Source organism: Mobula birostris, chromosome 6, assembly GCF_030028105.1.
Source record: "Mobula birostris isolate sMobBir1 chromosome 6, sMobBir1.hap1, whole genome shotgun sequence".
NCBI classification, from domain to species: domain Eukaryota; kingdom Metazoa; phylum Chordata; class Chondrichthyes; order Myliobatiformes; family Myliobatidae; genus Mobula; species Mobula birostris.
In genome coordinates this window covers 94,602,227-94,621,583 of record NC_092375.1, presented here as the reverse complement: position 1 = coordinate 94,621,583, position 19,357 = coordinate 94,602,227, and the positions used below count along the sequence as shown (strand labels likewise).

Here is a 19,357-nt window from a genome sequence, read left to right as displayed (position 1 = left end):
TAGCAACTCGAAAGTTGGAACAGCTTTCCATCTCACTTTCCATCTGGGTAGCATGCAACCTGACAGCATGAAAATTGATTTCTCTGGCTTCTGGTAATTTCTTTCCCTGCCCCTTCTCTCCTCATTCATTCCCAATTCTGGCCCCCCTCTCTCTTCTTCTTCTTACCTGCCTATCACATCCTTCTGATGCCCCTCCTTCCCTTTCCCTCTTCTATCAGATTCCTCCTTCAGCCCTTTACTTTTTACACCTATCACCTCTTTCTTCACCATCACTCCTCCCTTACCCACCTAGCTTTCACCTTACTTGGCTACACCTATCACCTTCAGCTTGTACACCTTCTTATTCTGGCTCCCCCCGCCTTCATTCTAGTCCTGATGAAGGATATCAGCCTGAAATGACTTGTTATTCCTTTCTCTAGATGCTACCTGACCAGCTGAGTTTATTCAGCATTTTGTGTGTGTTTTGTTCTGGATTTCCAGCATCTGCAGAATTCCTATTGTTTGCTTTCTTTTCACTGTATCCGACTCCTTTCTGAATGCCACCATTGAAACTCCCTCCACCACCAACACATTTGGCAGTTCTATACCCCAAACACGTGCGCATGCTCACCCCCCACAACCCAAGTGCCTGTCACTTTGGGCTCTCCTGCCAATCACATTTCTTTTTTTGATCTCCTTGATGTTGGCTCAAAGTAAACAAACTTTTAAGTGAAAACCAAAACAGCAGATGCTAGAAATAGAACGCAAAAAGCAGAAAATGCTGCAATCACTCAAGACAGGCAGCATCTGTGGAGAGAAAGTCTTAGGTCAGGGAGCCTTCATCAGAACTGGTAAAGAGAAAGAAAAACACAGGTTTTCAGTAGCTGACGAGATGGAGAAATTGTAGAACAAAAGAAAGTAAAACCCTGATCTCCTTCTGCAACTGAACCAATTCACTCTATCTCAAAACTCTTATGATCTGCAGTTCCACTTCATCCCCTACCACATTTGGTGCTGCAAAACAATGTTTTCCCACCCCCCCCACCCCCCTTTTCCATTCAGGGATCAAAGATTGCAAACTTCAACCGCTCTTGAATCCCAGAACCCCTACTGAAACACACTGAATTCCTGATCCACCTCATTGCCGACTGCCTTGGGTTTTCCATTCCCTTCGCTCACTCTAGCCTACACTACCTTGCAGCAGTCAACATATTAAAACTAATCCTGACATCGGCATCAAATTTGCCGTACCACTGTAGTCTAGCAAACCGAGACCAAACAGGAGCTTCCAGGTGCATCCTTCTTCCTTCCTTTGGGTCATAGCACTATCTTAGAACATCATGGACCTCATTCCCACCAGTTTCTAAACTTCTAAATCTAGCCTCCACCCAAGATCCACAAGCAGAGGACCAATATTTCTGCTTGTATTTGCCTCACTTTTTCCTACCTTAACTTCATCCTTTCTTCTCTGGTCCAGTCCCTTCTCACCTAGGTTGGTGACACACCAGGGGTCCTCAATCACTTTGTTCATTTCCAATTTCCCAGTCCCAACCAATTCATTATAATAGATGAACAATCCCTCCTCTTCTTCTATGAACAGAGGCCTAACCATTTCCTCTCCAACCTGTACATCTGGCTGATTGAATTTGTCCTAACACTGAACAATTGTTTTACCTTCTAATATACATATAACTGCTACTCTAACTGCCCCTATTGACCCACTTAGTCACAGAACGCTATAGCACCAAAACACACTTTTAGGTCCATCTAGTCAATGCTAAATTATTAATGTCTAGTCTCATTGACCTGCACCCAGTAACCTTCCATCCATTTATCTATTCAAATTTCTCTTAAATGTTGAAATTGAATCTACATCCAGCAGTTCCACTGGGAGCTCGTTCCATACTCTAGCCTAAATAAGTAATTTTGGAAAGATATAACTCATTTTTCCCCTTCAAAGTCAAAAGAGGTTGAAATTTCTTTCTGTAAACAAAACCCTGATGCAGACATGACCCAATTGCAACATCTTCTGTAGTGTTAGAATGGTTAAAGATACAAAGATTACAGAAATCTTTAATTTGCCACTATAATTACTTAACTTTTTCCAGAAATTGTGTTATACAGATGTAATTCAAAAAAGACAGAGCCCAGAGCAGAAAATCATTTTATATTATCAGAAGACAGAAGGTCCAAGTAATTTGAGGATAACTTTTTTTTGGACATAAGTAACAATATGAAACAAATTAGGACAAACTCACAGGAATTCATCACCTCATCTCCACCAGACTAGTTAGTGTTTCTGAACAACTTACAGTGAATAATACAAAGGAATACTTGTATATTCTGTACAAAGCATATGTATAATCTGCAAAGTTTTCAGTTTGTTGGGCACTATGAGAAATACTTTAAACAGGAGGAATCATCCAAAATTGGGAAAACTACTCTGAAAAAGCAATCAAGTGGAAGGAGGTGAAAATGCTATTCCATCTAAAACAAATACCAACCTTGGGTCTAGGAATATTGGGCCCATAATGACTACTTTAGCAACAGCTGTAGGTTATTCGTGGAATATGTGCTTGACAGTCTAATTTTTGGCACTTTTACATGTTTTCCAGATAGTTATCTCATTTTGATGTAACATTTCTCCATTCACATGATGCATGCAATAAAAACCTAAATGTGGCGTGTGTGCATTGGTGACCAGAAGTATAATGGGGCCTCACTACTGCTTAAAGTTGATTTCTTTATTGGTTGTGTAAGTCATTTAAAAAAATAAAAATGTCAGTTTCACTGATCAAAAATGTTGTTTATCTCACTGCTGCAGTAATGCCGAAAGTCAGTATGCAATGTGAAACATATTCTCTCAGGGTATCTTACGTAGTTATATTTTAATAGTTCTCTCAAAAGATTCCAGGCTGTTGATTATATGGGAGGATTGGTGTGCAGACTATGTTTTTTAAATCTCAATCAAAAGGGAATGAGTTACATGAGAAATCAAATGAACTTACACTGTAGATATGAAATCTTCAACAACACAATGGGAGATGTAATTACTTCTGTGCTCTTTTCACACTTTCTGAAGTGATCCTCAGGAAACAAAGGCTGTGTAAAAAAGGGGTGCCTGAGGATGCTGCTCCTGAAAGGAATGCCCTCCATTGCTTCACAAGAGGCTTTGGCTGGACTGTGCAAAACCAAACAGAATCCAAAATGGATGCAGAGAGAATCAGTGCTTTTAAAGATTTACTGAGTTGAAAGTCAGCATTCAGTCTTGTTCTGTATATTATGCCACATAATGATACTGGTTGGCATTGTCTCGGTTCCTCTCCATATAATCCCGATCAATTAGAGACTCAATTCTTTTCTTCAGATCTCCAGGCTGCATGTTCAAAAAATGGGAAAAGGCAAAGAACACAAATAAGCAAAAATAAGGTGATGTAATAACCTCTAGGTAGTAAAACAACAAACATCCTGTGAAATCAGGAGCAGAAATCTGAATAAAGTATTCTCCAAAACTTGCTCTCCCACTGAAGCAAAAGTCAAGTGGTATGGTTAGCATCACATTCAAAAAAATGAAAGACTCAAACAACAGTAGCTTTTTTGGAATTCTGAGTGTTTATGGTTTGATTTGAAACTGATTTGATTTTGGGCTAAGCAAAAATAATCCTCTCAGCAGCTCGAGTTTACATCTAGTGGTACAGCTTTATCTCAGGGTCAGAGTTGTACAGTTCAGTCCCACTAGATCCCATTTGCCCACATCAGGACCTTGTCTCAGTGCCTCTTCATCATCGTCATGTATCAGATACCACCACCTCCTCTGGCAGCATGTTCTGGATATCAATTACTCTCTGGGTAAAAAAAAAAAAAATACCCCTCACATCCCCTTGAAAACTCTTCACCCTTACCTTAAACCTATGCCTTCTTGTTTTTAACAAATTTACCAGGGGAAAAGATTTTGATGACTGTCTCTGCCTCTCATAATCTAATATACCACTTATCAGGTCTCCCCCCAGCCTCCCTCTCTCTAGGAAAACGCCAGCCCACCTAACCTCTTCCCAAAAGTAAAGTCCTTCAATCCCACAGTATCCTGGTACATGTCCACACTTTCTCCAATGCAAACATACCTTTCCCATAGTGTGGCAACCAAAATTGTCCACAAGTTGATGTAACTGGTGTCTTATAAAGTGTGACATAAGCATCTTCATAATCTGTGCCATGGCTTACTTACCACCTTGTATACCAGTATTGCCACTGTCAGGAACTCAAGATTTATGTCTAAAACCAGTCCAAGAACAGCGATCATTACTGTTTCTGTATAAACCACTTCCTACTTCAGCAGCTCTGGAAGGTTTTCAAAGTTTTAGAAAAGATAGGGGAGAAGGTTAAAAAAAAAAGTGGGGGGGAAGAATTGCACAACTAATCAGGGACAATATCATAGTGTCTGACCCCTCCATTATGTCTCTCCTGAGTGCAACTGAATCCATTTGGGTGGAACTTAGGAATAGGAAGGGTGCAATCACACTGATGGGACATTGAGGAACAGACATGTAAACAGATTAACGGAATGTGTAAAAATAAAAGGGTTGTTGTCATGGGGGATTTCAACTTCCCTAATATAAACTGGGACCTCCTTATGGGTTCAAATGGGGCAGAGTTTGTTTCGTGATGGTCCAACGAGTGGGTGGGCCATACTGGACCTAGTGTTGGGTAATGAGCCTGGCCAAATGACTGAACTTTCAGTGGGTGAACAGTGACTGCAACTCCTACTTTTCAGGACAGGTACGATCTTGTTGGAAGTTTTAAATCGGGTTAGGGCAAGTTACAAGGGAATTAAGCAGGAACTACAAAGCATTAATTAGGAACACCTTTTTTTCTGGTAAGTCCACATCAGACATGTGGAAGGTGTTTAAAGATCAATTTCACAAAGTATAGGAAAGGTATGTTCCTGTTAAAAGAAAGGACGGGGATGAAAAGATAAGAGACCCTTGGATGTCCGAAAGGTGATGAATTTAGTCAAGAGGAAAAAGGAAAAGTATGTAAAGCTTTGGAAGTTAGGATCTAACGAAGCATATAAGGAATATAAAGAGGCCAGAAAAAAACTAAAAAAAATGGAATTAGGAAAGCCAAGAGGGACGTGAAAAGTCCTTGGCAAGAGAATTGAGGTGAATCCCAAGGCATTCTATCAAGAGCAAGAGGATAAAACACAGAAACATAGAAAACCGACAGCACAATCCAGGTCCTTTGGCCCACAAAGTTGTGTCGAACATGTCCCTATCTTAGAAATTAATAGGCTTACCTATAGCCCTCTATTTTTCTAAACTCCATGTACCTATCCAAAAGTCTCTTAAAAGACCCTATCGTATCCACCTCCACCACCGTTGCAGGTAGCCCATTCCACACACTCACCACTCTGCGTAAAAAACTTACCCTGACATTTCCTCTGTACCTACTCCCTAGCACCTTAAACCTGTGTCGTCTTGTGGCAACCATTTCAGCCCTGGGAAGAAGCCTCTGACTATCCACACGATCAATGCCTCTCATTATCTTATACACCTCTATCAGGTCACCTCTCATCCTCCGTCGCTCCAAGGAGAAAAGGCCGAGTTCACTCAACCTATTCTCATAAGGCATGCTCCCCAATCCAGGCAACATCCTTGTTAATCATCCTCTGCACCTTTTCTATGGCTTCCACATCCTTCCTGTAGTGAGGCGACCAGATTTGAGCACAGTACTGCAAGTGTACCGGGGTCCTATATAGCTGCAACATTACCTCTCGGCTCCAAAATTCAATTCCACAATTGATGAAGGCCAATACACCATATGCCTTCTTAACCACAGTCAACCTGTGCAGCTGCTTTGAGCGTCCTACGGACTCAGACCCTAAGATCCCTCTGATCCTCCGCACTGCCAAGAGTCTTACCATTAATATTATATTCTGCCAATCATACTTGACCTACCAAAATGAACCACTTCACACTTATCTGGGTTGAACTCCATCTGCCACTTCTCAGCCCAGTTTTGCATCCTATCAATGTCCCGCTGTAACCTCTGACAGCCCTCCACACTATCCACAACACTCCCAACCTTTGTGTCATCAGCAAACTTACTAACCCATCCCTCCACTTCCTCATCCAGGTCATTTATAAAAATCACGAAGAGTAAGGGTCCCAGAACAGATCCCTGAGGCACTCCACTGGTGACTGATCTCCATGCATAATATGACCCGTCTACAACCACTCTTTGCCTTCTTGTGGGCAAGCCAGTTCTGGACCCACAAAGCAATGTTGCCTTGGATCCCATGCCTCCTTACTTTCTCAATAAGCCTTGCATGGGGTACCCTATCAAATGCCTTGCTGAAATCCATTTACACTACATCTACTGTGCTAACTCCATCAATGTGTTTAGTCACATCCTCAAAAAATTCGATCAGGCTCGTAAGGCACAACCTGCCCTTGACAAAGCCATGCTGACTATTCCTAATCATATTATACCTCTCCAAACGTTTATAAATCTTGTCTCTCAGGATCATCTCCATCAACTTACCAACCAGAGGGAAGACTCACTGGTCTATAATTTCCTGGGCTATCTCTACTCCATTTCTTGAATAAAGGAACAACATCCACAACCCTCCAATCCTCCAGAACCTCTCCTGTTCCCATTGATGATGCAAAGATCATCACCAGAGGCTCAGCAATCTCCTCCCTCGTTTCCCACAGTAGCCTGGGGTACATCTTATCTGGTCCTGGCAACTTATCCAACTTGATGCTTTCCAAAAGCTCCAGCACATTCTCTTTCTTAATATCTACATGCTCAAGCTTTCCAGTCTGCTGCAAGTCATCACTACAATCACCAAGATCCTTTTCCATAGTGAATACTAAAGTAAAGTATTCATTGAGTACCTCTGCTATTTCCTCCGGTTCCATACATACTTTTCCACTCCCACACTTGATAGGTCCTATTCTTTCATGTCTTATCCTCTTGCTCTTCACATACTTGTAGAATGCCTTGGAGTTTTCCTTAATCCTGCCCGCCAAGGCCTTCTCATGGCCCCTTCTGGCTCACCTAATTTCCTAGGGAAATTAGGAATACTAGGGAAAGGATGGGACCATTCAAGAATAAAGGGGGGAACATTTGCTTGGATGCAGAGAACGTGAGTGAGGTACTTAACGAGTACTTTGCTTTTGTATTTATCAAGGAAAAGGATACGGAGAACCAGGAGATCATTACTGAGTGTATAAATACGATAGGCTTGTTAGAAGTCAAGGAGGAAGTGTTGGGCTTCCAAATGAATATTAAGGTGGATGAGTCCCAGGGCCTGATGGGATTTACCCCAGGTTACTGAAGGAGGCAAAGGTTGAGATTGTTGGCACTTGACCAGTATCTTTGTGTCCTCTAGCCACAGGCGATGTCCCAGAGGACTGGTGATGTTGTACCACTATTTAAGAAGGGAACAAGGGGAAATCCTGGGAACTATAGAGCAGTGAGTCTCACATCAGTTGTAAGGAAATTGCTGGAAAAAAATTCTTAGGGACAGGATTTATGATAATTTGAAAATCAATGGCATAGTTAGGGAGAGCCAGCATTGCTTTCTGCATGGCAAGGTGTACCTTACCAACTTGATTGAGTTTTCCTCCAAGGTGTCAAGAAAGTCTGATGAGGGTAGGGCAGTGGATGTTGTCTACATGGATTTTAGTAAGGTGTTTGACAAAGTCTGTCATGGGGGGCTAAACCAGAAGATTAAGGTGCATAGGGTTTGCGGAGAATTGGCTGTTTGGATTCATAACTGGCTTGCGCATAGAAGACAGGGTACTGGTTGAAGGGACTTCTTTGAGCTGGAGGTCTGTAATTAGTGGAGTTCTGCCGGGACCTGTCTGCTGTTTGAGATGTATATAAATGACCTGGATGAAAATGTAGTTGGGTAGGTTAGTAAATTTGGGAATGACATGAAGATTGGTGGAGTTGTGGATAGTGTAGAACAGGGGTCCCCAAACTTTTTTGCACTGCGGACCGGTTTCATATTGACAATATTCTCGCAGACTGGCCGACCGGGGCGGTGGGGAGGGTTGTCAACGAACAAGAGCAGCAGTCAAATACGTTGTTTACCACTAGAGACTACAATGACCATGAAGCCTTGCGCTGGCACCAGTGCGCATGCGTGATTTGCGTATGCATGTACGTGCCAATTTTTTCTATAAATCGTTTTTGGCGATTCTGTACGGGGGTGGGGGTGGGGGTGGTGTTAATCACGACCGGAATATAGGTGATAAGTGGCTAATACACTCAATTTCATTTCTGAAAGGGTTTATCTAATGAATTTAACAAACACACAGTGCATATTTTTCTCGCACGAATATAGTGATAAGTCAATTATCAGGGGAGGACAGGGGAGCTTGAAGTAACGAATGAACGAACTTCCAGTAGAAGTGGAAGAGGCAGGTTCGACATTATCATTTAAAATAAAAATTGGATAGGTATATGGACAGGAAAGGAATGGAGGGTTATGGGCTGAGTGCAGGTCAGTGGGACTAGGTGAGAGTAGTGTTCGGCACGGACTAGAAGGGCAGAGATCGCCTGTTTCCGTGCTGTAATTGTTATATGGTTATATATGTCAATAGCATCATAACATTTTAAGTAACGTTTGGATATTAAACACACAGCACATAATTTCCCCGTATGAACATATAAAATCATTGAAACACACCAATATTGCTGAATCGGTGGGAGCCCTGGGCTTGTTTTCCTGCAACCACACGGTGCCATCGAGGGGTGATGGGAGACAGTGATACTCGAAGGAGGTTCCTTCTGTCCAGTCTATTCCGCAATTTAGTTTTCGTTGCATTCATTGCAGAAATATGTTGGAAATGGAAGCAATGTTTTCAGTGCTTTCCTGGCTATCTCAGGATATTTACCCTTGACTTTGATCCGGAATGCCGGCAGAGATGTTATGTCAAACATACTTCTCAGCCCGCCGTCATTTGCAAGCCCGAGGAGTTGATCTCCTTCCCGCGCTGACATGGATGACGCGCAGGTAATGACCTCGCATCCATAATGGCTCAACAGTGGGCGTGACAGGGAATGAGGAAAGGTGCAGCTGACTCATATCGCCAAATCATATCGTTTCCTCGCGGCCCGGTAGCGCATGCTTTGTGCCCTGGTACCGGTCCGTGGCCCGGTGGTTGGGGACCGCTGGTGTAGAAGACTGGCAAAGAATATAGCACAATATTGACCAGTTGCAGATATGGACTGAAAAATGGCAGATGGGGTTTAACCCAGGTAAATGTGAGGTGTTGCACCTCGGTAGGACAAATGCAAGGAGACAGTACACTGTTAAGGGCAAGGTTTCAGTCGAAGCAAGCAGCTGAGAAGAAGAGAGTGAAGAAATCCGGTGCAAAAAGTCTTTTTGTTTTAAACACTGCTCGGGGAGAAGGGTCAGCACTGTGCAGGCGCGTGACGTAGCGCGCCAAGGTTTAAAAAGAGACCACCATATACAGCGGGCAGCGGAGTGAGATGGAGCAGAGTGGCACGGCTTTGGCTCAACAGGCTTCGGCGAGAACAGGCAGAGGCCAGGGTAGGTTCCGGTAAGTTTTTTTTGTCCAGTTTTTTTTTTTTTTTTTAAAGAGTAGAGAGAATACCAGGCAGGATGTTGGAATGCTCCTCTTGCAAGATGTGGGAAGTCAGGGAGCCCTCCGGTGTCCCTGACAATGACACTTGCAAGAAGTGCATCCAGCTGCAGCTCCTAACAAACCACATTAGGGAACTGGAGCAGGAGCTGGATGACCTCTGGATCATTCGGGAGAATGAGAATATAGATAGTAGCTACAGGGAGGTAGCTACGCCAAAGGAGCAGATCACAGAAAATTGGGTCACTTTCAGGCGAGGGAAGAGGAAAAGGCAGGCAGAGCAGGGTTCCCCTGTAGCCATTCCCCTCAAAAATAAGTATACCGCATTGGATACTGTTGGGGGGGGATGACTTACCTGGGACAAGCTGCAGCAGCTAGATCTCTGGCACTGAGTCTGGTTCTGCAGTGCAGAAGAGAGGGTGGAAAAAGAAGAGAGTGGTAGTGATAGGGGACTCGATAGTTAGAGGTACAGATAGGAGGTTCTGTGGTCGTGACAGAGAATCCAGGATGGTTTGTTGCCTCCAGGGTGCCAGGGTCAAGGACATCTCTGATCGCTTGCAAGACATTCTGAAGTGGGAGGGTGATCAGCCAGATGTTGTGGTGCACATTGGTGCCAATGACACAGCAAGGAAGAGTGAGGAGGTCCTGGAGAGTGGGTATAGAGAGCTTGGTAGGAAGTTGAAAAACAGGACCTCGAGGGTGGTAATCTAAGGATTGCTACCTGTGCTACGTGCCAGTGAGGGTAAGAATAGGATGCTCTGGAGGATGAACAAGTGGCTGAGGAACTGGTGTAGGGGGCAGGGTTTCAGATTTCAGGTTCATTGGGACCTCTTCTGGGGCAGGCGGGACCTGTACAAGAGCGACGGGTTACACTTGAACTACAAGGGGACCAATATCCTTTCAGGGAGGTTTGTTAGTGCTATTGGGGAGGCTTTAAACTAGATTTGCAGGGGCAAGGGAACCAGAGTGCCAGAGCTGACAGTGGGGCTGGAGTGAAAATAAATGATGTTAAAAGTTCAAGCAAAGCCGCAAGTAGAAAGGTTGTGAGTGGTGGTAAAAATCTTCTGAGGTGTATATATTTCAATGCTAGGAGTATTGTGGGGAAGGCAGACGAGTTGAGGGTGTGGATTGACACATGGAATTATGATGTTATAGCAATTAGTGAAACTTGGCTAAAGGAGAGGCAGGACTGGCAGCTCAATATTCCAGGGTTCCGATGTTACAGATGTGATAGAGGCAGAGGAATGAAAGGTGGGGGGGGGGGGGGGGGGGGAGGGGTAGCATTGCTTGTCAGGGAAAATGCTACAGCAGTGCTCAGGCAGGACAGATTAGAGGGCTTGTCTACTAAGTCCTTTTGGGTGGAGCTGAGAAACAGGAAGGGTACGGCCACATTAGTGGGGTTGTATTATAGACCATCCAATAGCGAGAATTGGAGGAGCAAATCTACAGAGAGATAGCAGGCAACTGCAGGAAACAAAGTTGTGGTGGTAGGGGATTTTAATTTTCCACACATTGATTGGGACTCCCATACTGTTAGGGGTCTAGATGGGTTAGAATTTGTAAAATGTGTTCAGGAAAGTTTTCTAAATCAATATATAGAGGTACCAACTAGAGGGGGTGCAATATTAGATCTCCTATTAGGAAATGAGTTAGGACAAGTGACGGAAGTGTGTGTAGGGGAGCACTTTGGTTCCAGTGATCATAACACCATTAGTTTCAACTTGATCATGGATAAAGATAGATCTGGTCCAAGGGTCTAAACTGGAAGAAGGCCAAATTTGAAGAAATGAGAAAGGATCTAAAAAGCGTGGATTGGGACAGGTTGTTCTCTGGCAAGGATGTGATCGGTAGGTGGGAAGCCTTCAAAGGAGAAATTTTGAGAGTGCAGAGCTTGTATGTTCCTGTCAGGATTAAAGGCAAAGTGAATAGGAATAAAGAACCTTGGTTCTCAAGGGATATTGCAACTCTGATAAAGAAGAAGAGAGAGTTGTATGACATGTATAGGAAACAGGGAGTAAATAAGGTGCTTGAGTATAAAAAGTGCAAGAAAATACTTAAGAAGGAAATCACGAGGGCTAAAAGAAATGAGGTTGCCTTGGAAGGATAATCCAAAGAGCTTTTACAGGTATATTAAGAGTAAAAGGATTGTAAGGGATAAAATTGGTCCTCTTGAAGATCAGGGTGGTTGGCTATGTGCAGAACCAGAAGAAATGGGGGAGATCTTAATGGGGTTTTTTGCGTCTGTATTTACTAAGGAAACTGGCATGAAGTCTATGGAATTAAGGGAAACAAGTAGTGAGATCATGGAAGCTGTACAGATTGAAAAGGAGGAGGTGCTTGCTATCTTGAGGCAAATTGAAGTGGATAAATCCCCAAGACCTGACAGGGTATTCCCTCGGACCTTGAAGGAGACTAGTGTTGAAATTGCAGGGGCCTTGGCAGACATATTTAAAATGTCGGTGTCTACGGGTGAGGTGCCGGAAGACTGGAGAATGGCTCATGTTGTTCCGTTGTTTAAAAAAGGATCGAAAAGTAAGCCAGGAAATTATAGGCCAGTAAGTTTGATGTTGGTAGTGGGTAAGTTATCGGAGGGAGTACTAAGAGACAGAATCTACAAGCATTTGGATAGACAGGGACTTATTAGGGAGAGTCAACATGGCTTTGTGCGTGGTAGGTCATGTTTGACCAATCTATTGGAGTTTTTCGAGGAGGTTACCAGGAAAGTGGATGAAGGGAAGGCAGTGGATGTTGTCAACATGGCCTTCAGTAAGGCCTTTGCCAAGGTCCCACATGGGAGGTTAGTTAGGAAAATTCAGTCGCTAGGTATACATGGAGAGGTGGTAAATTGGATTAGACGTTGGCTCAGTGGAAGAAGCCAAAGAGTGGTAGTAGAGAATTGCTTCTCAGAGTGGAGGCCTGTGACTAGTGGTGTGCCACAGGGATCAGTGCTGGGTCCATTGTTATTTGTCATCTATATCAATGATCTGGATGATAATGTGGTAAACTGGATCAGCAAATTTGCTGATGATACAAAGATTGGAGGTGTAGTGGACAGTGAGGAAGGTTCTCAAAACTTGCAGAGGGATTTGGACCAGCTGGAAAAATGGGCTGAAAAATGGCAAATGGAGTTTAATACAGACAAGTGTGAGGTATTGCACTTTGGAAGGACAAACCAAGGTAAAACATACAGGGTAAATGGTAAGGCACTGAGGAATGCAGTAGAACAGAGGGATCTGGGAATGCAGATACAAAATTCCCTAAAAATGGCGTCACAGGTAGATAGGGTCGTAAAGAGAGCTTTTGGTACAATGGCCTTTATTAATCAAAGTATTGAGTATAAGAGCTGGAATGTTATGATGAGGTTGTATAAGGCATTGGTGAGGCCGAATCTGGAGTACTGTGTTCAGTTTTGGTCACCAAATTACAGGAAGGATATTAATAAGGTTGAAAGAGTGCAGAGAAGGTTTACAAGGATGTTGCCGGGACTTAAGAAACTCAGTTACAGAGAAAGGTTGAATAGGTTAGGACTTTATTCCCTGGAGCGTAGTAGAATGAGGGGAGATTTGATAGAGGTATATAAAATTATGATGGGTATAGATAGAGTGAATGCAAGCAGGCTTTTTCCACTGAGGCAAGGGGAGAAAAAAAAACAGAGGACATGGGTTAAGGGTGAAGGGGGAAACGTTTAAAGGGAACATGGGGGGGGGGCTTCTTCACACAGAGAGTGGTGGGAGTGTGGAATCAGCTGCCAGACGAGGTGGTAAATGCGGGTTCTTTTTTTAACATTTAAGAATAAATTGGACAGATACGTGGATGGGAGGTATATGGAAGGATATGGTCCGTGTGCAGGTCAGTGGGACTAGGCAGAAAATGGTTCGGCACAGCAGAGAAGGGCCAAAATGCCTGTTTCTGTGCTGTAGTTTTTCTATGGTATTGCTGAGCAGAAAGATCTTGGGATCCAAGTTCATTGCTCCTTGAAAGTAGTTATACAGGTCGATAATTTAGTTAGGAAGACTTATGGAATGCTTGCTTTTTTAGTTGAGGCACCGACTTCAAAAGTCATGTCGCAACTTTATCATGCTCTGTTTAGGCCACATCTGGAGTATTGCGTACAGTTTGGATTGCCCAACTATAGGAAGAATGTTAGGGCTTTGGAGAGGGAGCATCAGAGACTGAGGGGAGATCTGATAAGAGATTTACAAGACTATGAGAGACGTGGTTAGAGTGGACAGGAAGCTTCTGCTTCCCAGGGCTGAAGTGTTAATACCAGAGGGCTTCAAGGTGAAAGGGGGATGTGAGCGATATTTTTTACTCAGAGAGTGGTGGATGTCTGGAATGTGCTGCCTGGTGTGGTGGTAGAGGCAAATATACTAGAGGCTTTTAAAAGATATTTGGATAAGTATATGGATGTAAGGAAGATGGAAGGATATGGACATGGTATAGGCAGGAGGGATTAGTGTTTGGCTGTGTTTGATTTGCTTTTCAGCTGGTTTGGCACAACATCGTGGGACAAATAACCTGTTGCTATGCTGTACTAATGTCAGTAAATTAAACAAGACAGCCTGGTATATGGTTCTATGGGTGTTGATTGGAGTTTTGATTCGACTGGAGTGAGGTGGTTTCAGCTGCTGCAGTGACTGACCACACTTCCATTTTCATGGAAATAACTGGGAAAAGATCAGGAAAAACATGTGCAGTCTGTTCACTTTAGAAAACCAAGTAGAACCGGCAACTTCTCAGATACATAGTACCACCATTGCACAACTCCCATTGACAATGACTGGGGATAATTATCTCGTCTATATAGCATCACTACTTGTTCAATTGTTGCTTTGTCCCAGCCTTAAATGCATGAATTAAGGACAAGTAGCTCCTCAGCCATTCAGTGGGAATTGGCAGAATCGTGTCAAGTTCAATCTCTACAACTGAAGCTGAGAGTAGGATGTCTTACACCGAGAGAAAGCAAGAAAGACCCAATCAATCAACAAACATCAGAAATGGCATGAGACGTGGGATCCCTTGATCTGTTCCCATTCAATGAATTGAACGGTTTCAAGTCTTTACTAGATAAACCATAATCTAAAACAAATTGTAACAATCTCAGGTTTACAACTTACAGGATCGGATTGCACAGGAGAGGATGCTGGATTCACAAGAATATTGCTCGAGATATAGCAGTTCATAAAGATTAAAGGCAGGAACAGGCTGGTCCTGTTTTCTTTGGAGCAGAGAGGCTGAGTGGGACTTGATTAAGATATACAACATTATGAGAAGCATGGATGGGAAGGATTGCAAGAAAGTGTGGTTCTTATAACAAGAAGGCACAGATATATGATAAGGAGTAGGAAATTTAGAGGAGATCTGAGGATGAATTTTACCCCGAGGGAGGATAAAATCTGAAATGACTGCCAGAAGGGATACTCTCACAACATTTCAGGCTGTATTTAGATGAACACCTGGCATAGAAGGTGACAGGTCTGGAAACAGATACTTGATGGTTCAGCCATGGTGGGCTGAACAACTTGTTCTAGTACTGTAACATTCTTTGATTCTGTTGCAGGCCTCTGAGGCGAAGATTTTCAGCTTCCAGGAAAGGATCTAATCCGGCCAGAGTTCCAGGAGTGAAACGGACACCTGCAATGTTTATTCCAACAAAAATTGTGCCATCGTTCAAAAATTAATTACCTTCACTGGAAATTTCAACTGGTCATAGAGTTCTGAAACAAGGAGGTTATGGCTAAGTGTCCTTCTCATTTTCATGATTCGAACTATAGCAGCATCGATTTGGTACTGTCTATCCTGGAATACTCGTTCAGTGGTACTCGTCTGCTCCTCAACCTGAAAAATTGTAAAATTTCATACAAATTCTTTAGTTTATTATTATTCACCTTATTAATTTTCACTCTAATGCCACTGACTCTATTGGGTTTGTTTTCTTGATGTTTCTCTATAACTCATAGTGTGTCACTCTACACACAATAGAAGAAATTGCATCTAAATTTTGCCCAGACCTTGATTTCAGAAACTGCTTAACAAAATATCTTCATGAATACATTCCTATTTCAAAATCTGAGGAAATAGCCGCAAGTGAATTGCCCAAAAGGTGCTGCAATATCAAATGTTATTGGTATAAAGGGTGCAGGTATCAAATAAGAATGCATCAAATTGATTTTTGGTAAAATTTCAGAATACTGGAGGAGATACATACAGTTTCCTTCATCTGGATTTGGTTAATCTTTATTCTAAACAGTTTGTGCTTGAAGTCATCATTAAAGATAAACTTGTCTCCATCTTCCACATCTTTCCCCTTGGGAACTTTGTTCAACACACGAGCTTTACCGCAAGCTAAAGACTGCAACGTTCTCCTTAATTCACCGTCCTCTACAGTAGAAATTAAAAAACAGAACATATTTAACAAAACTTTAATTATTTTACCAAACTTCATCCAGAGACACATAACACAATAGAACATCTATTGGTCACGCAGAAAGCTCAGTAACGAAATGAATTAGACATAACAAATGTTGCATCTAAATTAGGATTAAGATTAGGATGTGTACTTGGTTTTTCTAAAATCTCAAGGAGAAGGAAGCCTATTATTTCCATTGAAAATTGATAATACTTTCTTGATATCTTTGAACAACTAAAAATTTGGGTGGACCTGAGCTAACCCTTTTTTTCTTTTCTAGTACCATAAAGAGAGAATGAAAATTTGTACACTGTTTCTGCTAAAGACCATACATGACTTAAAGCAATCTAACAAATACATCCAAGAGAAAGTTTAGCGAGATAGCAAAGAGATGTCTCAGATACTATTAGAGATTTGTTTGTGATGACTAGGAAATTTTTTTGGATGCTTCTGATGGAATGGGAAAAACTTTCCTAACAAGCCTACTTTTGGTTAAAGTTCAAAGGCCAAACATGATTGCCCTTGCTTCAACAGACATTAAATCAACATTTATGATGGGAGGAAAACTGCACATTTGGCTTTTAAACCACCTTTAAATTTGACAAATGTTATACTTTGGTCAAGGAACTGTAAAGGAAAAAACTCTAAGAAACTTGTAAACATATTGTCTGGGGTAAATATACAATGGCTCACAAAGCAGCTACCAAAGCATTAGATTCAAATGTTGTAAGATCGTAGCCACAATAATCAATTAGTGGGAGTAGTTACTTTAGTGCTAACTGAAGATTGTTGTCAGACATTATCAGTTATTACACAGCAGATTAAAGCAGATGAACTGAAAACCTGCTCTATATACCTGGGAAAAATTTAAATGATTACACTTGAAAACCGATATGAGAGTGCATTTATTTAACAGCTGATCCATCCGTAAGTCTGTATCGAAATTATTCAGACTAGGAGATGGGAAAATTAAAAATTAAGACTTAACAGGAATAATTTTGATGGAAACTATAAACCGAATTGTCACATCTCATCAGAACAGAGGGATCTTGGATTCCATGCCCACAGATCCCTCATAGTTGCCAGACAAGTTGAGTGGGTTGTTAAGAAAGTGTATGAGGTGCTAGCCTTCATTAGTTAGGGGACCAAGTGCAAGTGGCATGAGGCTCTTGTTATACCACATATGGAATATTGTGTCAGTTCTGGTCACCCTCATTATAGGAAGAGAAGAAAGAAAGAGAAGGTGCAGAGAAGATTTTCTAGGATGCTGCTTGGATTAAAGGGCACATCTTATGAGGAACTGTTGAGCAAGCTAGGACTTCTCTCTCTGGAGTGAAGGATGAGAGGTGACCTGATGGAGGTGTACAAGATGCTAAGAGGCAAAGTTAGAGTGGATAGCCAGAGATGTTTTCTCAAGGTAGAAATTGAAAGGAAGTATGGGGGGTGTGGTGAGTTCTTTATACAGAGAGTGGTGGGTGAATGGAACCAGGGGAAGTAGATACAGTATGGATATTTAAGGAACTCCTAGATGGGAATATGGACAATAGAAAAATGGAGAGTTATGCAGGAGGGAATGGTTAGATTGATCTTTGAGTAGATTATAAGGTCAGTACAATATTGTGGGTGGAAAGGCTTGCACTGTGTTGTAATATTCTATATGATGCAGGTTACTTTCCAAAATGTCACCCAACAGTATTTTAATTGGCATTGGTTGTGGGACAGTGCAATTTGAACACCAAAAGGGATGCAGTGCAGGCCATGAATAAAAACTTTCTTTCGAAGCTTCCCCGACAACCTGCACAATACATATCTGTTGACAGTGTCATAGACATTAATGAGGATGTACATTTTCCTTTTGAATTTTTACTCTATCACTTGTGCATTAAATAATCCTGAACTAAAAGAAGCTCTAATCACGTTACTCAGCAAAGTCCATACACCAAAACTATGCAAAGACATACAACTATCGCTTCAAACATTATCACACAGAGGCTACAATAATGACTAGTAGTGATGTTTGGAAAATGGTCTTCAAACCTCATACCAATTATACCATCTGATCTATCTTTTCAATACAAGCAACTTCAGCTCCCTGTTCAACTTAGTTGTGGTACGAGTGTTAACAAATGCAAGGAGGAATGGCAATGTATGCCCAAATCAAGGAGAACTTACAGTTACAGATATTAGCTGCAGGGGACAGAGGTGACTTTGAAGGAAGTTGGTGCAGTTTTCCTTATCGTAGCTATGATGATGGTGCAAATGGGTGTGGAGATCAAGAAGAGGAACACAGGTCTAGCCAATGGCTTACAAATTTAATTTAATATCTGATGTGCACATTACTTAAAATCATCTGTGATAAAATATATAACTACAAATATGAATTGCTACAAATTAATTGCTGATCTTTTAGTCTGCTCTGCAACTTTGCATGCAGGAATTCTGCTGATATACTGATATTAGTAAGTGGCAACTCCACATATCCTGGCTTTATAAAATTTAAATTATTCAAATTTGTTTAAAAGTTGACTATTTCCACCATACAGGAAGCATATTGTTTCCATACCTATGCCAGTTGCAGCCTTGATTTCTTCCACACTGAACTCATTGTGCTCATTGAACATGAGCAACACCAAGGTCTGGAAGAGTGAAACCTGCAGTTCCTTTTTACCCTAGAGCACACATTGAAGAAATTCAAGATCAATTGAGAGCAAAACAAATCAACACCAAAGTTTTTATGCTATATAACCTTTATAGGTTAAGTGGAAAAGACCATAATTGAATTGAATACAAAACATTTGACTATAAGATAAAGGAGCAGAATCAGGCTATCTGGCCCATCAAACCTGCTCTGCCATTCTATCATGGCTGATTTCTTTTTCTTTCAACTGATTTTCCCACTCTCTCATAACCTTTAAACTGCTTACCAATCAAAAATCTATCAATCTCTACCTTAAGTACACCTAATGACTAGACTCACTCTTCTCTCCTTTTTCATGGACAGAAAATATAAAAGCCTGAAAGCTGAATGTATCACCAGGTCCAGGCTTCTGCCCCACTAGATAAAACTATTAAATAGTTCCTAGCCATTAAGATGGACTCTTGACCTCACACACATTTGTACTTTGTTATAATCTTGCACCTTATTATCTACCACCAAAACATACAATGATGTGTCCACTGGAGGCCTGCCCATTTGTGTTAACAAGCAACACAATCTAAGGATGTCCTGAGTCAGCATGCAAGTGCCAACACACATTCCATTGTCAACATAGCATACCCATCATGAACACAAGCAACAAAACAAACTTTTTTTCTCCCAGCCATACACCCATTTATAATCACAGACAGGTCT

General features: G+C 41.9%; 1 protein-coding gene across 3 annotated transcripts in view; it reads right to left on the bottom strand.

Moving 5' to 3' along the window:
• cul4a (cullin 4A) overlaps positions 1-19,357 on the bottom strand; it is a 93,293-nt gene that overhangs the window by 2,497 nt on the left and 71,439 nt on the right. Inside the window, exons 17-20 of one of the 3 annotated variants that reach the window (XR_011886375.1) lie at positions 18,569-18,674; positions 15,805-15,977; positions 15,282-15,434; positions 2,988-3,355 (exon numbers count right to left, since the gene is read on the bottom strand). Coding sequence is in view for 2 of the 3 variants with exons in the window: in XM_072260882.1 (XP_072116983.1) it covers positions 3,260-3,355; positions 15,282-15,434; positions 15,805-15,977; positions 18,569-18,674 (528 nt within the window). In the remaining variant the exon portion in view is untranslated. Of the gene's footprint in view, positions 1-2,041; positions 3,356-15,281; positions 15,435-15,804; positions 15,978-18,568; positions 18,675-19,357 lie in introns of those variants that run through there. The other 2 variants (XM_072260882.1, XM_072260881.1) reach the window with 2 other exon arrangements.